Source organism: Ornithorhynchus anatinus, chromosome Y5 (genome assembly GCF_004115215.2).
Source record: "Ornithorhynchus anatinus isolate Pmale09 chromosome Y5, mOrnAna1.pri.v4, whole genome shotgun sequence".
Lineage (NCBI taxonomy): Eukaryota > Metazoa > Chordata > Mammalia > Monotremata > Ornithorhynchidae > Ornithorhynchus > Ornithorhynchus anatinus.
Genome location: NC_053179.1, coordinates 1,120,906 through 1,148,774, shown reverse-complemented (window position 1 = coordinate 1,148,774; position 27,869 = coordinate 1,120,906). Strand labels below are relative to the sequence as shown.

The following is a 27,869-nucleotide window of genomic DNA, read 5'->3' as shown; positions in this document are numbered from 1 at the left end:
AACTCTTTAGGCAGCAATTCAACACTCACCCATTCAATTACAAGATTTTCCCAACTGGGAGCTTTCCCGTCACTGTGGATGGCACAACCATCCTTTCCGTCTCACAAGCCCACAACCTTGGAGTCATCCTTGACTCTACTCTCTCATTCACTCCACATATCCACTCTGTCACCAAAGTCTGCCCATCTCAACTTCACAGTATTACCAAGATCCACCCTTTTCTTTCCATCCAAACCGCTACCATGTTAGTACAATCAGTCATCCTGTCCCAACTCCCTATGTATATTTATTTTGTTAATGAATTGTACATCGCCTTGATTCTATTTAGTTGCCATTGTTTTTACGAGATGTTCTTCCCCTTGACTCTATTTATTGCCATTGTTCTTGTCTGTCCATCTCCCCCGATTAGACTGTAAGCCCGTCAAACGGCAGGGACTGTCTCTATCTGTTGCCGACTTGTTCATCCCAAGCGCTTAGTACAGTGCTCTGCACATAGTAAGCACTCAATTAATACTATTGAATGAATGAATGAATGAATGAACTCGATTACTGCATCAGCCTCCTTTCTGACATTCCAATTTTCTGTCCTTCCCACCCTATTCCATACTTCACTCCACTGCATGGATTATGTTTCTAGAGAAATGCTCTAGGCATATCACCTGCCTCCTTAAAAATCTCCAGTGTTGCCTATCAACCTCTGTATCATGCTAAAACTCCTCACTATTAGATTCAAAGCTCTCCATCACCCTCCCCCTCTTATTCCCCTCCATTCTCTCCTTCTTCAGCCCAGCCTGCACACTCCATTCCTCTGGTGCTAACCTTCTTACTGTCACTCATTCTCTCCTGTCCCGCCATTAACCCCTGGCCCACATCCTACCACTGGCCTGCAATGCCCTTCCTCCTCAAATCCACCAACAATCACACTCCTGCCCTTCAAAGCCATAATGAAGGTTGACCTCCTTTAAGAGGCTTCCCAGATTAAGCTTCCCTTTTCTTCAGCCCCCTCTCCCCTCCCCAAAGCCCTGATTTGCTCTCTCTGCTCTACCCCCCTCCCCCCTCCCCACAGCACTTGTGAATATATGTACATATCTATAATTCTATTTATAGTGCCTGTGTATTTTAATGCCTGTGTTCCCCCTTCCAGACTCTAAGCCCAGCTTGGGCAGGGTTTGGCTCTCTTTATTGCTGAATTGTATTTTCCAAGTGCTTAGTACAGTGCTGTGCACATAGTAAGCACTCAATAAATACCATTGAATGAATGAATGAGTTTCTACCCACATGAAGAAGCTACATTAACCACTAGATATTCCAAATTAGTTGATACAGCCCTGGACATGTTTTCTTAAATGCTCTAACCTCTCCTTGCCCTGTAAGTCCCCAGCCTGTATTCACCTCATCTATATCCCTCTCTCCAAGGACCACCTCTTATCCCCATCTCCCCTCAACAACCACCCTAATCTCAGTCTCATCCAACCCATCTCCTTTTTTTTTTTAAAAAAAAAGATACTTATTAAGTACTTACCATGTGTCAAACCCTGTTCTAAGCACTGAGGTAGATACAAATCAATTTTGTGATATAGTCCTCGTTCTACATGGAGTTCTCAGTTTTAGTAGGAGGGAAGACAGTTATTGAATCTCCATTTCACATTTGAGGAAGCTGAGCCACAGAGAAGTTTATGTGACTTGCTCAAGGTCACAAAGGAGGCAAATGGAAGAGCTAGCATTAGAATCCAAATCTTCTGACTCCCAAGCACAAGTCTTTCTCACTGGGCCAAGCTGCTTTCCTCCCCAATCGTCCCCTTTTCCCAACCTTCCCAAGTCCTTTTTACCCATGCAAACTTTCATCACCCTCACCTAAACATTGGCCCTTACCAGTTCTGTCCCATCCAACCCTTTCATATCCATTACATTGCCCCATCACTCTCTTGTCCCTCCCTGCTTCCCCATGTGCAGCCTCAGGAACCCTTGCTCCATCAAAGGAAAGTTACCCTTCAGTCTTGACTTGTTCCGGATCCAGTCAGTGATCTTCTTCACCATCACCTAAATCTGTTTTTTCCAGTTGACACTTTCTCACCTCATATTCTTTATAGAAGAGGCCTCATCTTCTCCAGACTCTTCAAGACTCCCTGGAAAAGAGGGAAAAATTGCCTTCCTTCTCCCTCCCCGCCCCCCACCAGTACCTCTTTGATTCAGTCCAACCCATTCCATCCCTCTCTTTCCCTTCTTTTTTAAGCATACACCATCCATCTGTACCATTTACTCTTATTTCTTGTCCTTCTTCCAACCCCACTCCAATTCAGCCTCCAGTTTTCTGAATCATTTTGATCCCATGCTTACTTTCCTTCTCTCTTTCTCCATCTCTACACTTATATCTGGGGATTTCAACACTCATGTGAATGTTCCTATTGACTTTTCTACTGTCTGCTTCTTTTTACTCAACTCCATTCACTTCCTGCTGTACACATTCTGACCCATTCACCAACTTAACTATGTCCTCTATCTTGTCATCTCCACTTGCTATACGGTCTCCAACCTCAACGCTCTGAAATTCCACTCCTTATCCACAACATTCTGACCTGTGATCTCTCCCATAAACATCCTCCCCGAAACCTTGTCAATTTTCTAAAGTCAACAGGTTCAGTCTCTTTTCCATCTTCAACCTATTTTCTCTTAGCACACAAATCTACACCCACAACACCACCCTTGCCACTGAACTCAATTCCCTCATTGCCCTGACCCTAACCTGATCTGATTCTGGGTTAATATTAATAACCGATTAGACTGTAAGCCTGTCAAAGGGCAGGGACTGTCTGAATCTGTTACCGATTTGTGCATTCCAAGCATTTAGTACGGTGCTCTGCACACAGTAAGCGCTCAATAAATACTACTGAATGAAAATTGAATGAATGAACTTCAGGGAAACAGATCCTAGTATATAGACAGTGAAGAAGGAAGAGTTAGTAGGGAAAATGAGGGCTTAGGTTACACACAGTGGTAATTATTGAGTGCTTACTTTGTGTAAAGCATTGTACAAAGTGCTTTGGAGAGTACAATACAGTGGAATTGGTGAACACGATTGCTGCCCTCAATGAACTTTCAGTCTATTATGCAGTTTGTTGAGGACCCAATGGCTTCTTTTGAGGAAATGTGATTTTAAAAGGCTTTATAGGTAAATGAGTGGAGGCCTATTGGACATTAAGTGTAGATAGGAAAATGAAGAGGTCAGTTTTGGACATTTTAAGTTTGAGGTGTTTGCAGGCGTCCTAATAGAGGTGTCTTGAAGGCTGGAGGAAATGCAAGTCTTCATAGAAGTTGAGAGGTTGGAAGAAAAAGGTAGATTTGGGAATCATCAGAGATTATAGTTGAAGCCATTGGAGTAAATGAGTTCTCCAAGGGCCTGGATATAAATGGAGGACTCTAAAGGGACTTGGAATAGACCTCATGGCAGTTAGAGAGTGGGAGGGAAAGGACTCTGCAAAAGTCAGTTAAGGAAATGCCAGAAAGATAAGTGGAGATGCAGAAGATAACAGTGTCATGTTTCCAGAAGAAGGGGGTGATCCACAGTGTCAACAGCAGCTGAGTGGTGTAAGAAGATTAGGGTGAAGTAGAGGCTATAAGTTTTGGCAAGTAGGAGGTCACTGGTAATATTAGGAAGAGTAAGTCACGGAGGGCAAGATGAGTGTTAAGGAGGGAAAATGGAGGGGGGCCAGTGTTTAATAAAGTGCAGAGGGATGGGGTCAGAAGCGCAGATGGAGATATATTTTAAGATTTTGATCCTCATTGCTCCCAGTCAGCCTTTATTCTTTTCTCTAGGGAGCATATCACCCCGTTCATGGAATTTATTTAGGGGAGTGAGGGAGTCTTTGGATATTTGAGCTTATATAATAATAATTATAATAATAAATATGTTATTTGTTAAGCACTTACTTAGTGCCAGGCACTGTACTAAGAACTGGGGTGGATACAAGCAAATATGACGCAGAAAGGGAAGAACCCCCAGAAAAGAGGCTGAAGGTAGAAGTAAGGGGTGGAACAGCGGAGAGAGAACCATGTCCCCATTTAAAAGTAGTCTCTTCCATTTTGTCCTTTACTGACTACATGTATTTTCTCCCACAGTATAATTAAATTACATCTGGAAATGGAAATGTCCTCTTTTTCTACCTCTTCCTTTGCACAGGAAAGTAGGGAGACTCATTATAGTTGTCCCTTATCTCACCTTCACATCATTTGAAGTCCTTTTACTCTGCCTCTACCTCCTAGTAGGAAATGCTTCAAAACCCACCTCTGCATTCCTGAGTGAATTTGATATGTTTTTCACCTGCCTCCTTTCCATGTGATTACTTGTACTAATCACTGGGGACTCAGCATTCATTCTGAGAATTCAGCTGATCAATCAGATTCCTTCTTAATTAATGTTGGTATTTGTTAAGCACTTACTGTGCACAGAGCACTGTTCCAAGCACTGGGGTAGACACAGGGTAATTGGGTTGTCCCACATGAGGCTCACAATCCCCATAATCCCTCTCCTTCCCCTCCTTCGAAGCCCATATCATTCGCCTCTACCACCCCCTCCAGATACTTGTCGCTGTCATCTAATAATAATAATAACGTTGGTATTTGTTAAGCGCTTACTATGTGCCGAGCACTGTTCTAAGCGCTGGGGTAGACACAGGGGAATCAGGATGTCCCACGTGGGGCTCACACTCATTTTACAGATGAGGGAACTGAGGCACAGAGAAGTTAGGTGACTTGCCCACAGTCACACAGCTGACAAGTGGCAGAGCTGGGATTCGAACTCATGACCTCTGACTCCAAAGCCCAGGCTCTTTCCATGAGCCACGCTGCTCCTCTACCGCCCTCTTGGTCCCACCTCCGACTTCTTCAACCACCTAGACCCCTTTCTCACCTTCCTTCTCTCCTTCTCTCTGCCCACTCTGATCCTTGGAGACTTCAACATCCATATGGATGTACCCGACGACTCCTCTGCCGCCCGCCTGCTATCCCTCCTCGACTCTGCCGACCTCCTCCTCCACCATACTGCGCCCACTCACCGACTCGGCCACATCCTCAATCTCGTCATCTCCTACCGCTGCACTATCGCCTCCCTCACCAACTCTGAAATCCCTCTCTCTGACCATAACCTTCTCACCTGCCTCATCTCTCACACTCCCTCCCCCTGCAAACCTTCGCTACTGCCCCACAGAGACCTCCGCTCTCTTGATCCCATCCGTCTTTCCAAAAGCATCTCTCCTCACCTTGCCGCCCTGTCCTCACTTCCCACTCTCGATGATCAGGTCTCCGCTCTCAACTCCACCCTCTCTACTCATCTCAACTCTCTCGCCCCCCTTTCCCTCTGCCACTCTCGCTCCACTAACTCACAGCCCTGGATCACCTCCTCTGTCCACCTCCTAAGCTCCTATGCTCGAGCTGCTGAGCGCTGCTGGCAAAGGTCCAAGCACCAAGCCGACCTCAACACTTGAAATTTATCCTTTCCTGCCTTAACTCTGCCCTCTCCTCCACCAGGCAAAACTTCTTCTCCTCCCTCATCAACACCCATGCCCATCACCCCCGCCAATTGTTCCGGACCTTTAACTCTCTCCTTAGGCCCCCTGTTCCTCCCCCTCCCCCATCTCTCACCCACAATGATCTGGCCACCTATTTCATCTCAAAAATCAACACAATCAGGCCTGAGCTCCCCAAAGTGACCCCTCCACCTCTCCCCTCCCCCCCCACCAACCCTCTCCCCTACTTTTCCATCCTTCCCTGCAGTATCTTTAGAGAAGATCTCCTCCCTCCTTGCAAGTGCCATCCCCTCCACCTGCGCCTCGGACCCCATTCCCTCTCACCTTATTAAAACCAACGCCCCTGCCCTCCTCCCTTCCTTAACTTCTATTTTTAACCACTCAATCTCCAGTGGCTCCTTCCCCTCTGCCTTCAAACATGCCCACATCTCCCCCATCCTAAAAAAAACCCGCTCTTGACCCCACTTCCCCTTTCAGTTATCGCCCTATCTCCCTACTACCCTTCCTTTCCAAAATCCTAGAACGAGTCATCTACAATCACTGCTTAGAATTCCTTAACTCCCATTCTCTCCTGGACCCCCTCCAATCTGGCTTCCGTCCCCTCCACTCTACCGAGACTGCTCTCTGTAAGGTCACCCATGACCTCCTTCTTGCCAAATCCAATGGCTCCTACTCCATTCTAATCCTCCTTGACCTCTCTGCTGCCTTTGACACTGTCGACCATCCTCTCCTCCTCCACACCTTATCTCACCTTGGCTTTACGGACTCCGTCCTCTCCTGGTTCTCCTCTTATCTCTCTGGCTGGTCATTCTCGATCTCCTTTGCTGGTGCCTCCTCCCCCTCCCATCCTTTAACTGTTGGAGTTCCTCAAGGGTCATTTCTTGGCCCTCTTCTGTTCTCCATTTACACTCACTCCCTTGCTGAACTCATTCGCTCTCACAGCTTTGACTACCATCTCTACGCAGATGACACATAGATCTACATCTCTGCCCCTGTCCTCTCCCCCTCCCTTCAGGCTCGCATCTCCTCCTGCCTCCGGGACGTCTCCACCTGGATGTCGGCCCGCCACCTAAAACTCAACATGAGCAAGACTGAGCTCCTCATCTTCCCTCCTAAGCCCGGTCCGCTCCCAGACTTCTCCATCACCGTGGATGGCACGACCATCCTTCCCATCCCGCAGGCCCGCAATCTCAGTGTCATCCTTGACTCATCCCTCTCGTTCACCCCACACATCCTATCCGTTACCAAGACCTGCCGGTTTCACCTCTACAATATCGCCAAGATCCGCCCTTTCCTCTCCACCCAAACGGCTACCTTACTATTACGGGCTCTCGTTATATCCCGGCTAGACTACTGTGTCGGCCTTCTCTCTGATGTCCCTTCCTCCTCTCTCACCCCGCTCCAGTCTATTCTTCACTCTGCTGCCCGGCTCATCTTCCTGCAGAAACGATCTGGGCATGTCACTCCCCTTCTTAAACACCTCCAGTGGTTGCCTGTCAACCTCCACTCCAATAAAAACTCCTCACTCTAGGCTTCAAGGCTGTCCATCACCTTGCCCCTTCCTACCTCTCTTCCCTTCTCTCTTTCTACCGCCCACCCCGCACGCTCCGCTCCTCTGCCTCCCACCTTCTCAATGTCCCTCGGTCTTGCCTATCCCGCCGTCGACCCCTGGGCCACGTCCTCCCGCGGTCCTGGAACGCCCTCCCTCCTCACCTCCGCCAAACTAATTCTCTTCCCCTCTTCAAAACCCTACTAAAAACTCACCTCCTCCAAGAGACCTTCCCAGACTGAGCTCCCCTTCTCCCTCTACTCCCTCTACCACCCCCCTTCACCTCTCCACAGCTTAACCCTCTTTTCCCCCCATTTCCCTGCTCCTCCCCCTCTCCCTTCCCATCCCCTCAGCATTGTACTCGTCTGCTCAACTGTATATATTTTCATTACCCTATTCATTTTGTTAATGAAATGTACATCACCTTGATTCTATTTAGTTGCCATTGTTTTTACGAGATGTTCTTCCCCTTGACTCTAATGGCAGGGACTGTCTCTATCAGTTGCCGACTTGTTCATTCCAAGCGCTTAGTACAGTGCTCTGCACATAGTAGGCACTCAGTAAATACTATTAAATGAATTTTACAGATGAGGTAACTGAGGCACAGAGAAGTGAAGTGACTTGCCCACAGTCACAGCTGACAAGTGGCAGAACTGGGATTCAAACCCATGACCTCTGACTCCCAAGCCCAGGCTCTTTCCTCTGAGCTGGGAAGCAGCATGGCTCAGTGGAAAGAGCACGGACTTTGGAGTCAGGGCTCATGAGTTCGAATCCCAGCTCTGCCACTTGTCAGCTGTGTGACTGTGGGCAAGTCACTTAACTTCTCTGTGCCTCAGTTCCCTCATCTGTAAAATGGGGATTAAGACTGTGAGCCCCACGTGGGACCTGATTCCCCTGTGTCTACCCCAGTGCTTAGAACAGTGCTCTGCACATAGTAAGCACTTAACAAATACCAACATTATTATTATTATTAGCCATGCTGCTTCTCATCAGCGTGCTGATCAGCCAGATACCTACTTCTGCCCAAAGTTCAACTCTGCAGTTTTTCTGCTTCATCAGTCATATGGACACATCTTGGACAGTGATTAACTCTGAATTAGCATTCTCCAAACAAAAGCTTTTAAAATGCCACATTATTTAAGTCCCTCCAGCACCTAGAAATCTGCTTTGCCTCAAAGAAACCTCCAAGATATGGATTCCATCTCTTTCAATCTATTATGCTGTTTGTAAGTATGATACTTGTTTAGTGCCTACTCTGTTCCAAGCACTCTTCCAAGTGCTGGAGTAGATACAAGTTAACCAGTCCCTGTCCCACATGGGGCTCACATTCATAATCCCCATTTTACAGATCCCGGCTCTGCCACTTGTCAGCTGTGTGACTGTGGGCAAGTCACTTCACTTCTTTGTGCCTCAGTTACCTCATCTGTAAAATGGAAATTAAGACTGTGACCCTCATGTGGAACAACCTGGTGACCCTGTATCTACCCCAGCGCTTAGAACAGTTCTCTGCACATAGTAAGCGCTTAACACATACCAACATCATCATCATTATTATTATTATTATGAGGTAACTGAGGCCCAGAGAAGTTAAATGACTTGGCCCAGATCATGCAGTAGACACGTGGTAGAGCTGGGATTTGTAGATTTTATAAATGTTTTTTTCTGCTGCCTTCTCTCCCCAACTGGTCCCTGTTCCCAGCATATTCCATGAGTTCCAGGCCATGGAAAAATTGTTTCTCTGTGTTTTTAGACCCTTCCACCGCAGTTGAGAAAAGCATGTGTTAATTGCTTCATTCCCTTCTGCCATCAGGGGTATCCTCTGTGTGCCAGAACAGGAATAAAAGCTTATGTAATGCATTATTTGCATTTAGCCAATTGAACTCTGCTTTCTTGGGATGCAGTACTGGCTCTCCCCTACCCCATTGTGGAGACTCCATCCTGTCCTGCTTTCTATCTCCCAGCAAAAAAGAGAAAAACTCCCATAGCATGAAATCTCCACAGAATCCCAGGATGACTGTCAGCCATGGTAACAGTTGCGGTTAAAAATAGTGTGGTCTGGAGCATAGACTCCAAAAAGCCTGAAATTCTGGCCTCAAGTAGTGTTGTGTCTCAGTGTTTCCTCATTCCAGTTGTGTCTGTATCAAGTGCCTTCACCTCAATTACATCCTTAGATTCTGAGTCCCTCATTGGACTGTTTTAAGAAGAAAAATATGGAGTTTGTTAAGCGCTTAAACATGTGCCAAGTATGTGTACAGTATAAATGCTGGAGTGGATACAAGTAAATCAGGTTGGGGACATTCCCTGTCCCAGGTGGGGCTCACAGTCTCAATCCCCATTTTACAGATGAGGTAAATGAGGAACAGAAAAGTGAAGTGACTTGCCCAAGGTAACCCAGTGGACAAGTGGTGGAGTCAGGATTAGAACCTATGACCTCTGATTCCCAGGCCCATGCCTATCCACTCCACCTTGCCTCTTCTTGTGTCTAATTCCCACTTGTTTAGTCTCTGCCAGCACTTAATGTAGTCCTCATCACAGAGGACTAAATAAATATGAATGTTGGTTGGTATTTGTTAAGTGCTTACTATGTGCAGAGCACTGTTCTCAGCGCTGGGGTAGATACAGGGTAATTATGTTGTCCCATGTGAGGCTCACAGTCTTCATCCCCATTTTACAGGTGAGGTAACTGAGGCACAGAGAAGTTAAGTGACTTGCCCACAGTCAGTCACACAACTGCCAAGTGGCTGATCCTGGATTCGAACCCATGATCTCTGACTTCCAAGCCCGTGCTCTTTCCACTGAGTTACACTGCTTCTCTAAAAGTAAACCCTTAATAAACACTCCTATTACTACTACAACTACTATTCATACAATTCAGTCGTATTTGTTGAGCGCTTACTAAGCACCGTACTAAGTGCTTGGGAGAGTACAGTATAACAGTAGACACATTCTCTGCTCATAACTATCATAGAGTCTAGAGGGGGAGGCAAACATTAATATAGATAAATAAATTACAGATATGCACTTAAGTACTGTGGGCTAGGATTGGGGAAGAACAAAAGGAGCAGGTCCGGGAATTTGAGAAGGGAGTGGGAGAGGAGGAACAGAGGGCTTATTCAAGGAAGTCATCTTGGAGAAGATGTGTCTTCAGTAAGGATAAGTGATTGTTTAAAGTGATAGCATTTTGGATGGAGAGGAAAGGGCATATCTATGACTATTACTTCTATTATAAGGAAAAATCAGTTCTCTCAAATCCATTTTGTACTCAGCTGGCTTTTCCCCCTTCTTCCTCCATCGCAAACTAAGGGATTGAATCACCCACAATGTCCCTTACTGAGCTACAGCACTTTAGTGAAGTTTACTGCTGTTGATGTAGCAATTACAAACTAAGCCCATTTGTACTACCTCTGTGACAGCCCCCTATTACTACGCTTCTGCTATTTCAGTCCACATCTGTCCACTCCTCAAGAATATCCAGTAGTTGCCCATCTGGCTGTGCATCAAAACAAAATTCCTTATTTACTTTAAAGCAGTTAATCAACTTATCTTAACCTCAGTGATGTCCTACAACATCCCAGTCCTCACATGTTGTGCCTTCAACCTCAATTTTTTCAATGAACCTCAGTCTTGTCTATCTTATCCCCAACTCCTTGCCTGAATCCTCACTCTGGCCTGGAACTGCCTTCCCTTCCATATATGCCAGACCACCAGTCTCCTCACCTTCAAAGCCTTTTCAGGGTCACCTCTCCTTCAAGAGACCTTCCTGATTAAACCTCTTTTCACTTACTACCTCTCCCATCCGCATTACCTGTGCACTTTGATATGGACCATTTTAGCACTTGGTATGGACCCTTTTAGCACTCCACCTTCAGTCCAAAGTACTTATGTACCTCTCCATAGTTTGTTATATTAATGCCTGTTTCCTTCTCTGGACTGTCAACTTCTTTTGGGCAGGGAAGCTGCCTACAAACACTGATGAATTGGACTATCCAAAGCACTTAGTATTCTGCACCTAGTAAGAGCTCAATAAATATTGTCGATTGACTGATTGGCCAATAATGTTCAATCTTTTTTAATTCCCATATTCTCAATTTCTATTTCTCAACTAATTCTAGGCTTATTACACATTTCTGAAACGCCAGCTCCTCATGTCCCTCTTTTCTAACTCTTAGTATCATCATCATCGTCATCAGTAGTATTAATTGAATGCTTGTTGTTTAGAGACTGCTATAGTAAGCACTTGGGTAAGTAAAATACCCTAAAGTTGGCAGACATGCCCCAAGCTCACAGCCAACTGACAGTCTAGAGAGGGTAACAGATATTAATATAAATCATTTATTATATATAATTTAAAGATGTGTTTGTGAATGCTGTGAGATTGAGGGTGGTGCAGATCGCAAATGTACAAAGATCACAAATCCAAGTGCATAAATGGCACAGAACAGGGAGGGTGCCAGGGAAAAGGGAGCTTAATCGGGGAAAGCCTTTTAGAAAAGATGCGACCATAATAGGGCTTTGAAAGTTAGGAGAGTGATGGTCTGACATATATGGCCAAGGAGGGAGTTCCCGGCTCTGAGGAGTACTTGGGAGAGAGGTCAGTGGCAAGGTAGACAAAGTCAGGGTATCCAGAGTACACTGGCACTTGAACAAAGTGTGCCGGCTGGCAGTAGTAGGAGGTCAGTGAGGTAAGGTAGGAGGGGACAAGCTAACTGACTGCTTTAAAGCTGATGGTAAGGAGTTTCAATTTAAAGCTCATTGTGGACAGGGAATATGTGTGTTTTTTGTTACATTTTACTCTCCCAAGTGCTTGGTACAGTGGTTTGTACACATTAAGTGCTCTGTAAATATGATTGAATTAGTGAATAAATAAATAAATGAATGAATGAATGTGGAAGAATATTGGCAACCTCAGGAGGTTCTTGAGGAATGGGGAGAAATGGATTGAATTTTCAAAAAGAAAAAGATCTGTTCATCAAAGTGACGTATGGACTGGAGTATAGGGACCACTCTCTAAAGTGAAAGGTAGTTGTAGGCAGGGAACATGTATGTTAACTCTTATATTATGCCAACAGTAAATGCTCAAAAAACATAATTGACTGATTGGAACAGGGAGAGACAGGAGGCAGGAAGTCAATGAGGAAGCAGATGCAGTAGTCAAAGTGGGATAGGATAAGTGATTGGATTAACATGGTAGCCATTTGGATGGAGAGGAAAGGGCTAATTTTTAAAATGCTTTGAAAATAGCACTAACATGTTGTTGTGACTGATTGAATATGTGGATATAAGAAAATGAATTAGGGTTAATGCCAAGATTCCTCCCTGTGAGTTAGGGAGGATAGTGGTATTGCTTACTGCGAACAGAAAGACATTGGGAGAACAGGTCTGGGTGAAAAGGTAAGTTCTGTTTTGGATATGTTGCGTGTGAGATGTTGATAGGAAATTCTAGTGATGTCCTGAAAGCAGAAGGAAATGAGACAGCAGAGAAGGAGAGGGCTGAGGGCTGGAGATGTAGATTTGGGAATCATCCTCCTAATGATGGTAGTTGAAGTCTTGGGAGCAAATTAGTTCTCAAATAAGTTCTCCAAGAAAGTGGGTGTAGATGGAGAATAGAAGAGAACCCAGAACTGAGCCTTTGAGGGACATGCCTGTCAGAGAATGGAATTCAGGACAGGGGACAGCAAAAGAAATTAAGGAGAAGTGGTCAGAGAGATAGGAGAACCCGGAGATGGCAGTGTCAGTGCAGCCAAGGCTGGTTAAAGTTTGATGGAGACAGGGGTGATCTACATCATTAAAGATAGCTGAGAGGTCTGATAATCAGGATAGAGTAGAGGTCATCAGATTTGGTGAGAAGAAAGTCATTGGATACCATAGGCCATTTCTTTGGAATGAAGTGGGCAGAAACCAGATTGGAGGGGATCAAGGAGAGAAATGAAGGAAGTGGGCACAGCGGGTGTAACAACCCACTGAAGGAGTCTGGAGAGGAATGGTAGGAGGGAGCCAAGGAATCAAGGGCTTTTTGTTTTTTTAGGCTGGGGATAAATAAGCATGTTTTGAAAGCAATGGGGGGAAATTCGTAGGTAAGTGAACAGCTGAAGATTGTGATCAAGGAGAGGAGAGGGCAGCAGAGTGAATGTTGTAATATGATATGAAGGGATTGGGTCAGAAGCATAAGACTTCTTGAAATACTGCCGGTATATAGAGAGCAGAGGAGGATGGGGAATTGAGAGGAGCAGGGAAGATTTTAGGGACTGGTGGTTTTAGTTTTGTTGGTGAAGTATATGGCCAGATCATTAGGGAAAGAGGTGGTGGGAGTGGAGGGACAGGAAGTTAGAGGAACATTTACCATCTTGAATTGGTGGGGGCAGTGGATATCGGAGTGAATTAGGATGTTGTCCAGCAGAGGAGAGGGCCTAATTGAAGAAGAATGAATTTAAGATTGACAAGATCAGACAGGGGACTGAATTTCTGCCAGTGGTGACCCACACAGGAGCAGAGGAAGTGTCCTGTGGAGGTGATCCAGGGCTGCGGGTTAGTGGTTCAAGACCGGCAGAGGGAGAGGGGAACTAGGGATTGAATTTGGTGGAGAGGGTGGTATTGAGTGCATTGATTTGTGCATCAGGAGGTAGTTTGGGTATAGAGACCAAATGGGGCACGGTGATGGTAGAATATAAGAATGGGTCAAAAGAACAGAAGTCTCTGTGGGGGAAGAATGGGTCAAAAGAATGGAAGGCCCTGTGGGGGACAGGACAGATCTGTGGCAGTTGGGTATATGTGAAAGAGAACAGGTGAGGAGGTGGGTGTCTGATAGAAGAACTTCAGAATTGGTTAGGGTAGAGATTTTAAAGTACTAGAGATTAAAAGATCAACTGTGCCCAAATTGTTGAGTGTGAGTTGGGGTAGAGCAGGAGGTCACTGGAGAAGAGTGAGAGGATGTGGAAGAGTCATTGTGGACGTCCACGTTGATATTGAAATCCCCAAGAATCAGTGTAGTGATTGAGAATGAGAGAATGTAAGAATGGTTCAGAAAATTGGAGGAGGGTTTGTGAGGGTGGGGGTGGGCTGTAGATAACCATGACTAATAACTGTAGTGAGTGGTAGAGGTGATGATATGGGCTTCAGAGGAAGGGAAAAAGATGGATGGGGGAGGTGGGATGGTGTGAAAGCATTACTGGAGAATGAGAAGGAATAGTAATAATAATAATTATAGGAAATAGTATTTGTTAAACACATTCTATGTGCCAAGCACTGTACTAAACATTGGAGTAGATACAAGCACATTGGGTTGGACATAGTCCCTGTCCCACATAGGTTTTACAGTCTTGATCCCCATTTTGCAGATGAGGTAACTGAGGCACAGAGTGTTTAAGGGAGTTGCCAAAGGTTACACCGCTCCTCCTTTTTCCAGTGAGTCTGGGGGAGTGGCAGAAAATGAGTGCTCCATGCCCCTCCTGCTAACTTCTTTGTTGCAAGAGGGAGACCTTCAAACATTGTTTCCTAAGAGCAACGCTTGCTTGTCTTCTCCCCTGTATTCTCTCCCTCCCTTCAGGCTCACATCTATTCCTGGCTTCTGGACATATTTACTTGGATTTCCTCACACTGCCTCAAACTCAACATGTCCAAGACAGAGCTCCTTATCTTCTCTCCCAAATCATGTCCTCTCCTGAACTTCCCTGTCACTGTAGATGGCACATCTTTCCTGTCACACAAGCTCATAACTGTGCTGTCACCCTTGACTCCACTCTCTTATTCACCCCCCACACCCAGTCCGTTTCCAAATCCTGTCAGTCTCACCTTCTACTAAAAGTTTCACCTTCACAACATCACCCAAATCTGCCCTTTCCTCTCTAATAATAATAATAATGTTGGTATTTGTTAAGCGCTTACTATGTGCAGAGCACTGTTCTAAGCGCTGGGGTAAACACAGGGGAATCAGGTTGTCCCACGTGGGGCTCACAGTCTTAATCCCCATTTTACAGATGAGGGAACTGAGGCACAGAGAAGTTAAGTGACTTGCCCACAGTCACACAGCTGACAAGTGGCAGAGCTGGGATTCGAACTCATGAGCCCTGACTCCAAAGCCCGTGCTCTTTCCACTGCGCCACGCTGCTTCTCCATCCAAACCATTGCCACATTAGTACAATTACTCATCCTATCCTGACTCGATTACACACCAACCTCCTGCCTCTTCCCACTTCAGTCCATACTTCACTCTAATGACCAGTTTATCTGTCTGCAGAAACACTCTGGGCATGTCACCCCCCTCCTCAAAAATCTCCAGTGGTTGCCTATTAACCTTGTTTCCAACAAAAACTCCTCACTCTGGGCTTTACAATTCCTGCTCACTTTGCCGCTTCCTTCCTTACCTCCCTTCTCTCCGTCTACATCCTAGCCCGCAGACTCCCCTTCTTTGCTGCTAACCTTCCCACTTTGCCTCGATCTCGCCTGTCTTGCTGCTAACACATGAACCACGTCTTACCTCTGGCCTGGAACGCCCTTCCTCCTCAAATCTGCCAAACAATCACTCTTCCCCTCTTCAAAGCCCTACTAAAAGTGCACGTCCTCCAAGAGTCCTTCCCAGACCAAATCCCCTTTTCCTCAGCTCCTCCTCCCTTCCATGTCACCTCGATTTGCTCCCTTTGCTCTTCCCCCTCAACAGCCCCAACGCACTCATGTATAGATGTATATATCTATATTTCTATTTATATTGATGCCTGTTTACTTTTGATGTTTATTTCCCGCCCCCCACCCCAAGACTGTAAATTTAAGCCCGGTGTGGGCAGGAATTGTCTCCCTTTATTGCTCTACTGTTCTTTCCAAGTACTTAATACAGTAGTCTGTACACAGTATGCACTCAATTAATACGATTTAATGAATGAATGAATACACAACAGGTTCCTTTTGCCAACTTTACATTCTCCTATTTGCCCTCAAAAATCTAACTTTTCTATGGACAAGGATCCAATCCCAACTGACTTCATGAAAACAAATCCATTTTCAGAAAAGAAGAATTGTTGACCTCATTCTTCAAGACTACATCACTGCACCTAAATCTTCCTTCAAAGCCAACTTGAAAAGTCACCTCCTCCAAAAAGCATACCCCCATCTTGTCATCCCATTAGCTATTTTAATTACTTCATTTATGTAAAGTTTTTATATATTTACTTTTCCTTTTTTAGCCTACTTTAGTTCTTCCTATTTGTTTATATATTCTGCTGTCTGTTTCCAGTATGTATACACTAATTTTTTTCCCCACTAGCTTTTACTTTTATTGCATGCTTCCAAATATCTCTACTATGGTGTTCTATGCAAAATCAGTGCTTAATAAATACAAAATAAGAACAGATGTTTTAATGATAAGGTAATTGTCATATTCAATTATTCTAAATTTGTTCATTTCACTTGACTTTATTCTAGTTAAAGTTTAGTAGTTATTCTAAAAAAATCATTCCAGAAACTTGATAAAGTTGGGCTTAGTAGAAAGAGCATGGCCTTGGGAGTCAGAGGACGTGGGTTCTAATACCAGCTATGCAACTTTTCTTCTGTGTGACCCTGGGCAGGCCATCTAACTTCTTTGGGCCTCACTTTCCTCATCTGTAAAGTGGGATTAAGACTGTGGGACATCATGGGACAACCTGATTACCTTACATCCACTCTAGCACATAGAACAGTACTTGGCACATAGTAAGCCCTTAACAAATACCAAAATTTTTATTATTATTTAATAATAAAAAGGGTTGAAATTCCTATAATACTATTTAGTTGGTTTTTTTTTTCCTTAAGGTAAGCATCTGCTTGGAATGCAACAGCAGCAAATTGCGTGGATTGAAGCGAAAATGGATCCGCTGTTCAGCCCAAGCAACAGTTTTACATCTAAAGAAGTTTATTGCCAAAAAACTTAAGCTTTCATCTTTTAATGAGGTAACTGTAACCAAAAATGAGATATTAAGTTTGAGTATTAATGCTAAAATCTAAAATTTTCTTTTATAGTTTTTTCATTGCATATGGACCAATTATTGTTCACATGAACCCAGACACATTACTGTTGGGGAGAAGGGTACATTGTATGCTAAAATGAAATTAATTAATGCTGAATTATGAGTAATCAATCAGTCAGTGGTATTTCTTGAGAACTTTCTGTGTGCAGGGCAATATACTACGCCTTTGGGAAAGTAGCATACAACAGAATTGATAGACTTATTTCCTGCCCACAAGGAGCCTATTGTTTGTAAGGGGGAGACAGACATTAAAGTAAATTGTGGGTAATAATGATAATGATGGTATGTGTTAAGCGCTTATTACTTGCCAAGCACTGTTCTAAGCCCTGGAGGAGGTACAAGGTAATCAAGTTGTCCCACGTGGGGCTCACAGTCTTAATCCTCATTTTACAGATGAGGGAATTGAGGCACAGAGAAGTTAAGTGACTTGCCCAAAGTCACACAGCTGACAAGTGGCGGAGCTGAGGTTAGAACCCACAACCTCTGATTCCCAAGCCCGTGCTCTTTCCACTAAGCCATGCTGCTTCTCTAATACATGCTTACGTGTTCTGGGGCTGAGGGTATGGTGAATATCAAGTTCTAAAGGGATAAATTAAATGTGGCTTTACAAATATACCCTTAAATATGTTTCCCTTGAAAATGCTTCGAAAGACAACAGTGGAGGCTACCTTCTGAAATAGGTAGTCCAATTTGTTCTAACTCTCTAACTGAGATATGTGATAATTCAGTAATTTGAAGAATTAAGTTTCTATTGTAGAGAAGTTTGCTGGAAATGGAGTACTTTATTTGCTGTATTTTGTTGGAATAAAATTTTAGCATTTCATTTTTTTTACCTCAAATTTTAGCATTGATAGGTCTCTTTCTTAACATATAGCTATTCATGTTAATGATGACAATAATGGAGACTTTGTTGTAAACAGTTAATAAGCCTCTGTCCAATCCTGAAGACTTTGGATATGAGAGTCTAAACCACATTACAATGATATGATAGAGGCTTACCTAGATGTAAATTTATCTTTAATAGTAGTAGTATTTAATGATGATGTACTTGATAAAATAGACTGAAATTAATTATTGAGAAAGTACAAAAAAGGAAGAAATATAACCTCTTCTTTCAGCAAGGTAAAATGTTAAAGGAAAAGTATTGGAAAATAGAATATAATTTTATTATGTAGTAGCATGTTAGAATAATGTGACATCTCATTTAGTTCCACCTGAATTAAAACACTTTTTCCTCTCCATTAGCTAGACATATTATGCAATGAAGAAATTCTTGGCAAGGACCACACTCTCAAATTTGTAGTTGTTACTAGATGGAGATTTAAGGTATGTTCCATTTTAATTATGGTATTTATTGGGCAATTGCAATGCACCAAGTAATATGCCAAGCTCTGACAACTTAAAAAACAGTTAAATCAAACCCAACCCTATCCTACATGGTATCCACATATTACGAGCAAGTGAGACCAATTATTTTGTCAAAACATGTTTTATAAATTTTCAGAATATTCAACAAATAATACCTCAATTATCATTTCTATTAATATTTAATTGCTGACTTATTAAGGTGTAGTACTGTACAGGTGTATCCATGAAACAACCAGATTATCTTCTTCCGAAATGTGAGTATATTTTAGTATTCTTCCCTACACAACCCTGCATTTCCTTAGGTTCTCATTGCAGAAGCAGCTCCAAAACAGTGGCCAAATTCTACAGGGAAGTAAAATTAAAGTGGCAAATACCTTCTTACTCTCTAATCCCTGTTCCTGAAGGCTTTCCTGAACTATCTCTTCAGTTTCCTTAAAAGTCCCTCATCCCTTGTCTGTACAGCCCCCCTCAGCATTTTGTTTTTAGAAACCATGAATGAAGTTGGCACATTGGTAGGGCTTTTGTAGCTGCCTTCAGTGTGAAATCTCAGCCAGGTCAGTACAGCTGCTCTGAGCTATGTCCCCCAAGAGTTCTAATCTCAAATCCAACATTAATCTACCAATCTTACGTATTGAATGCTTACTATTTGAAGAGGACTGTACTAAGTGCTTGGAGGAGCACAATACATCAGAATTGGTAGGCACCCACCAACAACGTGTTTACGGTATAGAGGGGAAGACAGACGTGAAAATACATTACAGCTGTGTATATCAGTGTCGTGGGGCTGAGGGAGTTTAAAGGGTACAAATGCAAATGCATATTTCCTCTTGGAGGAAATATGATCTTAATAAAGCAGTGAAGGTAGGTAGAGTGGTGGTCTGTCCTATAACAAGTTGCAGGCCAGAAGCAAAATGTGTGTAAGTGGTGGCAGTCAGAAAAACAAGATCTGGGGACAGTGAGTAAGTTGGTATTAGAGGAATGAAGTGAGCATGCTGGATTATAGTAGGAAATCAACAAGGTAATGTAGGAGGGATCAAAGTGATTTAGAGCTTTAAATCCTAATTGTAAGGAGATTCTGTATGATGCCAAGGACGGAGGGCAACCTCTGGAGGTTCTTGAGAGTGAGAGACATGGACTAAACGGTTTGTAGAAAAATGATCTGGGCAGCAGAGTTACGTGTGAACTAGAGTGGAAAGAGACAGGAGGCAGGGAGGTCAGCAAGAAGACTGATGGCAGTAGTTGAGGTGGGGTAGGATAAATGTTTGGACTGGTCTACAAAAATATTCAGCCCGTATTTCCACATTCCCCAAGCACCTTCATAGTTGCCCAGCCACCTCCCCATCCAACAGAAACTCCTGATCATTGGATGTAAGGCCCTCAGGCACCTTATCCTCTATCTCACCTTGCTACTCTCTTACTACAACCCAGCTCACACATTTAACTCCATTCATGCCAACCTACTCATTGTACTGTGATCTTGCCTATCTGACTTCTTTCCCAATTCCGGCTTCTTCCGTGGAATGCCCTCCCTCTTCTTATCCAGTAGATGATCACTTTCCCCACCTTCAAAGCCTTACTAAAAGCCCGTCTCCTCCAAGAGGTCTTCCCTGGTTAAGCACCCCTTTCCTCTTCTCAACTCTCTTTTGAATCGTCCTGATTTGCTCCCATTATCCATCCCATCCTTCCCTCCATCCCACAACACATAATTTTTGTATTTATATTATGTCTGTCTCCTCCTCTAGTTCTGTAAGCTTTCTGAGGGCAGGGAACATGTCTACCAACTCTGTTATATTGTTATATTGTAACAGTGCTTAGTGCTTAATACAGTACTTTGCCCTCAGTAAGTGCTCAATAAATACAACTTATTGACTGGTATAGTAACAGTTTGGAGAGGGGAAGGAGCAGATTTGGCGATGCAGGAATGAGAGAACCAACAAGATTTGGTGCAAGATTGAAAATACAGGTTGAATGAAAGAGTATAATTGAGGATAATGAGTAGATTAAGGGTATGTGAAACAGAAAGGTGGTGGAGTTGCATAAAATCATTGAAATGTCACAGGGAGGCCAGGGTTGGCTGGAGAGATGAGTACTGTTTTGAACATTTTGAAGTGTTGCTGTGATATTCAGGTAGCGACATCCTGAAGACAGGAGGAAATGTGAGACTGCAGAGGGGAGAGATCAGAGCTGGAGATGTAGATTTGGAATCATCTGAGCAGAGGTTGTAGTTTAAGCTTTGAGAGTGAATGAGCTTTCCAAAGGAATGGACGGACATGGAAAATAAAAGGGGACTCGGAAAATGAGCCTTGGGCAGGTGGGAGGCAGAAGAGGGGCCTGTGAAACCTCTTCATTCTCCAGCTATTGCATTACTCATCACCAGGAACCTTGCCACTTGGTTGGCTTGTTAGCTGTTCTCACTACTTTCTAGCTGTCACTTAACTTATCCCCTTCTTCCAGTCCTTTACTTCCTTCTTTGTTCCTTGGAAAACAGAGTCTACAGGATTCTGATATCTTGCAAGTGGCAGAATGGCCAGCTAGATATCATGGAGACTTGCAGCAGTGTCCACTCAGAGTTATGCAGAGTGGGTTTTGGGGGTGGGGCGGTTTAAATGTATTTGTTAAGCACTGCATTAAGCACTGAGATAGGTGCAACTTCTCTCTATAACCACCATCTTCAAGTCTTCACTCTCCAGTGGCTTATTCCTCACTTTCAAGCGTGCCCATGTCTCCCCATCCTAAAAAAAAACCCTCTCGACCTCATGGCTCCCTTCAGTTGTCACTCCATCTCTCTCCTACCATTTGTCTCCAAACTCCTTGAGTAAGTTGTCTATATACCTGCTGCCTCAAATTTTCTCCTTGACCCCCTCCAATCTGGCTTCCATCCCCTTCACTCTATAGAAACAGCTCTTTCAAAGGTCACCAATGATCTCCTTGCCATATCTAATGGCCTGTACTCCCACTCCTCCTTGACCTCGCAGCTGCCTTTGACACTGTCTCCCACCCCATTCTGGAAGCCTTATCCAGTTTAGGCTTCACTGACACTGTCCTTTCCCGGTTTTTCTCTTATCACTTTGGCCACTCACTCTCAATCTCTTTCACGGGCTCCTCCTCTGCCCCCCACTCCCTCCGTATGTTTCAGTTCAGTGTTTCCTTCTATTCTCCATATACACCCACTCCATTGGCTTCAACTGCCACCTCTCTGTGGATGATACCCAAATCTACAGCTCCAGCCCTGATCTCTGTCCCTTTCTGCAGTCTCACATTTCCTCCAAGCCTTCAAGAAACTCCTACTTAAATGTCCTTCTGTTACCTCAAACTTATGTTCAAAACAGAACTCCTTATCTTCCCACCCAAACCCTGTCCTCCCCCTGATTTTCCCATCACTGAAGACCCTCTTGTCTCACAATCCCATAACCTTGGCATTATCCTTGACTCCTCTCTCTCATTTAACCCACATATTCAGTGCATCACTAAATCCTGTCAGTCCCGCCTTCACAAAATCACTAAAACCTTACCCTTTCCACTTTAGCGAAATTGCTACCATATTAATTCAATCCCTCATCTTATCCCACATTGGTTATTTCATCAGCCTCCTTGCTGACCTCCCAGCCTCCTGTCTCTTCTCACTCTTACCTTGTCCCTGCCCTATCCAACCCAATCTGCTTATATCTACCCCAGCACATAGTCCAGTTTCTGGCACATAATAAGCATTTAACAAATGCCCCAATTATTCATAAAAACCACAGTTATTATTATTCTTATTATTACCCTGACTTTCACATTACTCTGGACATCACCACCATCCTCCCTTTATCAAAGCCCAAACCTTGGCATTGTCCTTGGACTGCTCTCTCTTATTCAACCCATATATTCAATTTGTCACTAAATCCTTTCAAATTCTCCTCCATAACATCTCTAAAATCCATTCTTTCCTCTCCATCCAAACTGCTGCCTCTTTAATCCAAGAATTTATCCTATCCCACCTTGATTACCCTGTCAGCCTCTGTGCTGACTTCCCTCCCTCCAGTCTCTCCCACTTGAGTCTTTACTTCACTTTGCTGCCCACATCATTTTTCTAAACAAATATTTAGTCTCAAGAACCTCCAATGGTTGACCATCTACCTCTGCGTCAAACAGAAGCTTCTCACCTTTGGCTTAAGGCGCTGACTCACCTTACCTTCTCCTTCCCCACTTTGCTGGTCTCCAACTACAACTCACCCTGACACTTTGCTCCTCTCAAGCCTACTCTCTGTACTTGGATCTTACCTATCTCGACTCATACTTCTTGCCTTCATTTGCCTCTGGCCTAGAAGACTTTTCCTCCTGATATCTAACAATTACTCTTCCCCTCTTTAAAGCCTTATTGAAGCCATATCTCTTCCTTCCCTGAATAAGCCTTCTTTTGCCTTTCTTTCACTCCTGTCTGCTCTCTCTGTCACCCTCACTTGATTCTTTTATTAATCTCCCCTCCCAACTCCACAGCACTTATGAAAAAATCTGTAATATTAATGTCTGTCTCCCCCATTCTAGTGTCTACTACTGCCAGGATAGTTAAAGGTGCTTAGGTTATAACTGTTGTCTTTTAAGCATAAATCTTAATTATTTGGTCTCAAAAAGAAAGGATTTGGCCTTGCAACCTAGGTTATTTTGGGATCCAGTTCTACAGATAATCATTTCATATCCCATTTTTATTTTCTGCAAGAATATTGATAGCTAAAGATAATTTGGAAACAGTATATTTTAAATTTGGTTTTATTATGTTATTCATGTTTTTGTGAATTTCTTGCTTTTCCTTCACTAATGAAATATCCATTTTTATTTTCGTTTTCTTTTACAGAAAGCACCACTCTTACTACATTACAGGCCCAAAATGGATTTGCTGTAAAAGAACTTTGTAATTCTTCTGGGTAGAATTTTTTCCAGAGACTATCATTCATACCTTCTTAGTGTATCATTTAACTCATTTGTGTTACAAAATGGAAGAATAATTATGGCGATCACTTCTTCCAGTATTTCTCGTAGGTGGTATGTGAACCAGATTTCTCTGTGCAACAACTATTTATATCCTTTGTATTAAAATAAAATTTCAAAACTCAACAAGCTCTGAGTGCAGATTATAAAAGTGCTTCAAAATTTTATGCAGTTGAATAGAATTCTCTTAGAGGAATTGTGCAAAATTAGATGAAAAGGACATTACTTCCATTACAGCAAAATAGTTTCAATTTTTTTTTTGCTTTGTTACTTCATATTGTTTGAAAAATGTGAAAAATTATAGACCACTTCAGTAACTTATGAATTTGGTCTCATGGTTTGCCTTAAAGTTTTTCACTTTTCAATGTATCCTTTTTGGGTCATTAAAACTTTACTTTTGTGTTTACTGCAAATAGATACAGTGCTTTTAAAACCTGAATATTTAGTTTGGAACCCTGTCACTTAAAAAATTATAATTTAGAATGTAAAAATATGGGCTCAATTAATTTAATGTAATAATTAGATTGTGTCAGTTTCCGTAGTATGTGTGAATATAATAAATCACAATGTTTCCCTTATTTGCTCAGTATTTTCTTACAGCACATATATCATATCACCTAACAAGAGAATTCAAATGCATTACTGCATTTCTTAAATTCATTTTTAAGGTGACTGTCACAGAACAGGACTAATGAAAACACTATTTTGAGAAAGATTTTCTTGGAGGGGAACTTTTACCTCTCCATATATCACTAAGGCAATTCAACTGAATTATTTTAATTCATCTATGTTGTTCTATGGAAGAGTGGTTCTGTGGTGGTCCCTCAGACCCAGTTCTGAAGCCCATTCTCTTCTCACTATAGTTCCACTCCCTTGGAGAACTTGTTCACTCCTATGGCTTGAAACTACCATCTCTGTGCATTTAACTTTCAATCTACTTCTCCAGTCCACCCCTTTACTCTGCAATCTTACATCTCCCCTTACTATCAAGATGCTTCTGCATGACGTTCCCTTAGCACTTCAACCTTGCACACATCCAAAATTGTCTTTTTAATCTTCCTTTCCAGTTTCTCTCGGATTGTCTCATCACTGTTGAAACCACCACCATCTTCCCCATCTTTCAGCCTACCATTCAGAATTATCCTTGTCTCCTCTCTTTCAACGCCAGTTCCAGTCTTTCATCACAGTCTGTCAGTTCTTCTTTCACAACAGTTTTAAAATCAGCCATTTCCTTTCCATCCAAACTGCCACCAAACCAGCTCAGTCATTTGTCATGTGATAGCCCAGCTCTGCATCACAAACCTGTGCTCCAACTTCTTCCCTTCTTCCCTACTGCAACACTAACTTGTGCCCCAACTTCTTTCTTCTTCTGAAACACTGCACAATCTCCCCTCTCCTCAAAACCTTCCAATGCCTGTCCATTCCCTTCCTTCATCAAGCAGAAAGTTCACATCACTGACTTTAAGACACTCAATAAACTCTCTCCACACTATCTCCACCCCTCACCCAACTCATTCCAGCTTACATGTTTTGTTTCTCTTCAGTGTGCTTCATTCTTGTCTCTTGCCACTGACCTCTTGCTCAGACCATCCCTTCTGTAGCCCAATAAACTACTATTCTTCAAGATCTCCTGAAAACCCATCTCCAGGAGACCTTTCCTAGTTAATATAATAATAATTTTGGTACTTGTGAAGCACTTACTATGTGCCAAGCACTGTTCTAAGCACTGGGTGAATACAAGGTAATCAGGTTGTTCCACGAGGGACTCACAGTTTTAAACTCCATTTTCCAGATGAGGTAACTGAGGCGCAGAGAAGTTAAGTGACTTGTTCAAAGTCACACAGCTGATTAGTGGCAGAGCTGGTATTCGAACCCATGACCTCTGACTCCGAAGCCCGGGGTCTTTCCAGGGAGCCACGCTGCTTCACTAATCATGTTGCTATTTGTTAAGTGCAAAGCACTTGTCCCATGTGGGGCTCACAGTCTTCATCCATATTTTATAGATGAGTTAACTGAGGCACAGAGAAGTTAAGTGACTTGCCCTAAGTCACACTGCTGACAAGCAGCAGAGCCGGAATTAGAACCCTCGACCTCTGACTCCCAAGCCCGTGCTCTTTCCACTAAGCCATGCTGCTTCTCTAATGGTATTTGTTAAACACTTACTCTACTAAGCGCTGGGGTGGATACAAGCAAATATTGTTCTTGTCTGTCTGTCTGCTCTCATTAGACTGTAAGCCCGTCAAAGGGCAGCGACTGTCTCTATCTGTTACCGATTTGTACATTCCAAGCGCTTAGTACAGTGCTCTGCACATAGTAAGTACTCAATAAATACTATTGAATGAATGAATGAATGACAGAGTCCCTGTCCCAGGTTGGGTTGACAGTCTCAATCCCCATTTTACAGATGAGGTAACTGAGGCCCAGCGACTTGCCCAAGGTCACTAAGCAGACAAGTGGTAGAGCCGGGATTAGAACCCATGATCTCCGACTCTCTTCTCAATCTATTTCCCTCCAACTGCCACTTGCACACTTTCATATCACCCAAACTGATGGGAACTCCTGCCCCTTCTCATCCTCCTCAACATGTATGTATTTATATATTTTTATAACCTAGTCTTCCCTACTCCCTGTAATTTATGTTGGTATCTGCTTTCCATGCTAATTTGCAATCCCCTTGAAGTCAAAAATCATGGCTTTTAACAGTGTTCTACTCTCCCAAGTGTTTTGAACAACCCTCTGCTCAGAGTAAATCCTCAATAAACTCTATTGATTGATTGATTGATTGATTGATTGAGTGGCAAGAACCTTGGCCATAAGGACCTTAAGGGAATAGTAACAATAATAATGATGATGGCAATTTGTTAAGCGCTTACTATGTGTCAAGCACTGTTCTAAGCACTGGGGGAGAATACAAGGAAATCATGTTGTCCCACATGGGACTCCCAGTCTTAATCCCCATTTTACATATGAGGGAACTGAGGCACAGAGAAGTTAAGTGACTTGCCCAAAGTCACACAGTAGGCAAGTGGCGGAACGGGGATTAGAACCCATGGCCTCTGACTCCCAAGCCCATGCTCTTTCCACTAAGCCATGCTGCTTCTAGAATCTAATATCTACTGTTACCAATATAAATTGTATTTTCATTACTTTACTGAACCTGAAAACACCAGTCAGTTTACATTTTGTTCAGTCCTTTCTTTTAAATGAGAGTTTGAGACAATTCGGAGGTTTGACTCAGTTTATAAAGAGGAAGACTCGAGGGAAGAAAAGGGTAAATGGATTCTGAGAGAATCAGAGACCATAGGTGGAGGGACCAAAAATACCATATCCAGGCCCAAATGGTTTGTTTTTTTTTTAAGGCTTGCTAGCTTGCTAGAGAAAAGCTTACACAAGCACGGGTCCTTTTGGGTCTTTGATTTAAGAATCGGGTAAGCCAACTCTTTAATGAACTTGAAACTGATTATTAAGGAATGTTTAACAAGAAGTTTAGAAAAGCTCAGCTAATTAAAGGTTAGCTAAACTCAAGTACAGTTAGTAGAAAGTTCTAAATACAACAATGGAGGAAGACTCAAAATTGGGCACTGCCCAGAATCAGTTTACGAAGTTTGCATCAGGTCTGAATTCTTTGGAGGAATATCATAAGTTGATGAGGGGGCACCATGGCTTTAGTTAACTAGGACTAGAGAAGCAGCGTTGGCGCAGTGGAAAGAGCACGGGCTTTGGAGTCAGGGCTCATGAGTTCGAATCCCAGCTCTGCCACTTGTCAGCTGTGTGACTGTGGGCAAGCCACTTAACTTCTCTGTGCCTCAGTTCCCTCATCTGTAAAATGGGGATTAAGACGGTGAGCCCCACGTGGAACAACCTGATTCCCCTTGTGTCTACCCCAGCGCTTAGAACAGTGCTCGGCACATAGTAAGATGCTTAACAAATACCAACATTATTATTATTATTAGGACTTTGGAAAATCCCTTAGTAATAGGCACAGAGCACTAAACCTGAAAGGGACAGAGAAGTAAAGGACTTACCAAGGCTATGAGGAAAGACTGACGTAAAAATCAGTTTATCAATACCTTGGTGATGGGGTGAAATTTGAGGTGCTACACTAGGCATAGAGTAGAGGAAAGTGAACATTTTTAATGGCCTAAGAAGGAAAACTAAATTAAGTGAATTAGGCTAAGAATTGGACACAAGGGAATATTCTCAACAGTAGAATACTTTAATACAGCCATCTGGAAGGTTATCCAAGCTAGAATAAATGCATCTACTGAATTCAAACTACAGCAGTTTTTTTATGATTAAGCCGTCCTTATGAAGGATTGGAGTACAGCTAACTTTGATAGTATCTCAGAAATAAAGACACATTATGTAAGATTGAAGTTACCCAAAAAGCTTTGAAAAAATTAGGACACTAACCTGTAGAGAAGAGAGATGCCTAAAAGTGGATTGAAAAGGTGGGCTTATTCGTACCCT

At 43.1% G+C, this 27,869-nt stretch overlaps 1 protein-coding gene across 2 annotated transcripts in view; it reads left to right on the top strand.

The window, feature by feature from the left end:
* Positions 1–23,977, top strand: part of LOC114808764 (polycomb group RING finger protein 3-like) — a 148,773-nt gene extending 124,796 nt beyond the window's left edge. For both annotated transcript variants that reach the window (XM_029056624.2, XM_029056622.2), the window contains exons 7-9: positions 16,849–16,986; positions 18,309–18,389; positions 23,266–23,977. In XM_029056624.2, the coding sequence (XP_028912457.1) occupies positions 16,849–16,986; positions 18,309–18,389; positions 23,266–23,313 (267 nt within the window). In that variant the 3' untranslated portion in view covers positions 23,314–23,977. The remainder of the gene's footprint in view (positions 1–16,848; positions 16,987–18,308; positions 18,390–23,265) is intronic.
* The last annotated feature ends 3,892 nt before the right edge of the window (positions 23,978–27,869 follow it).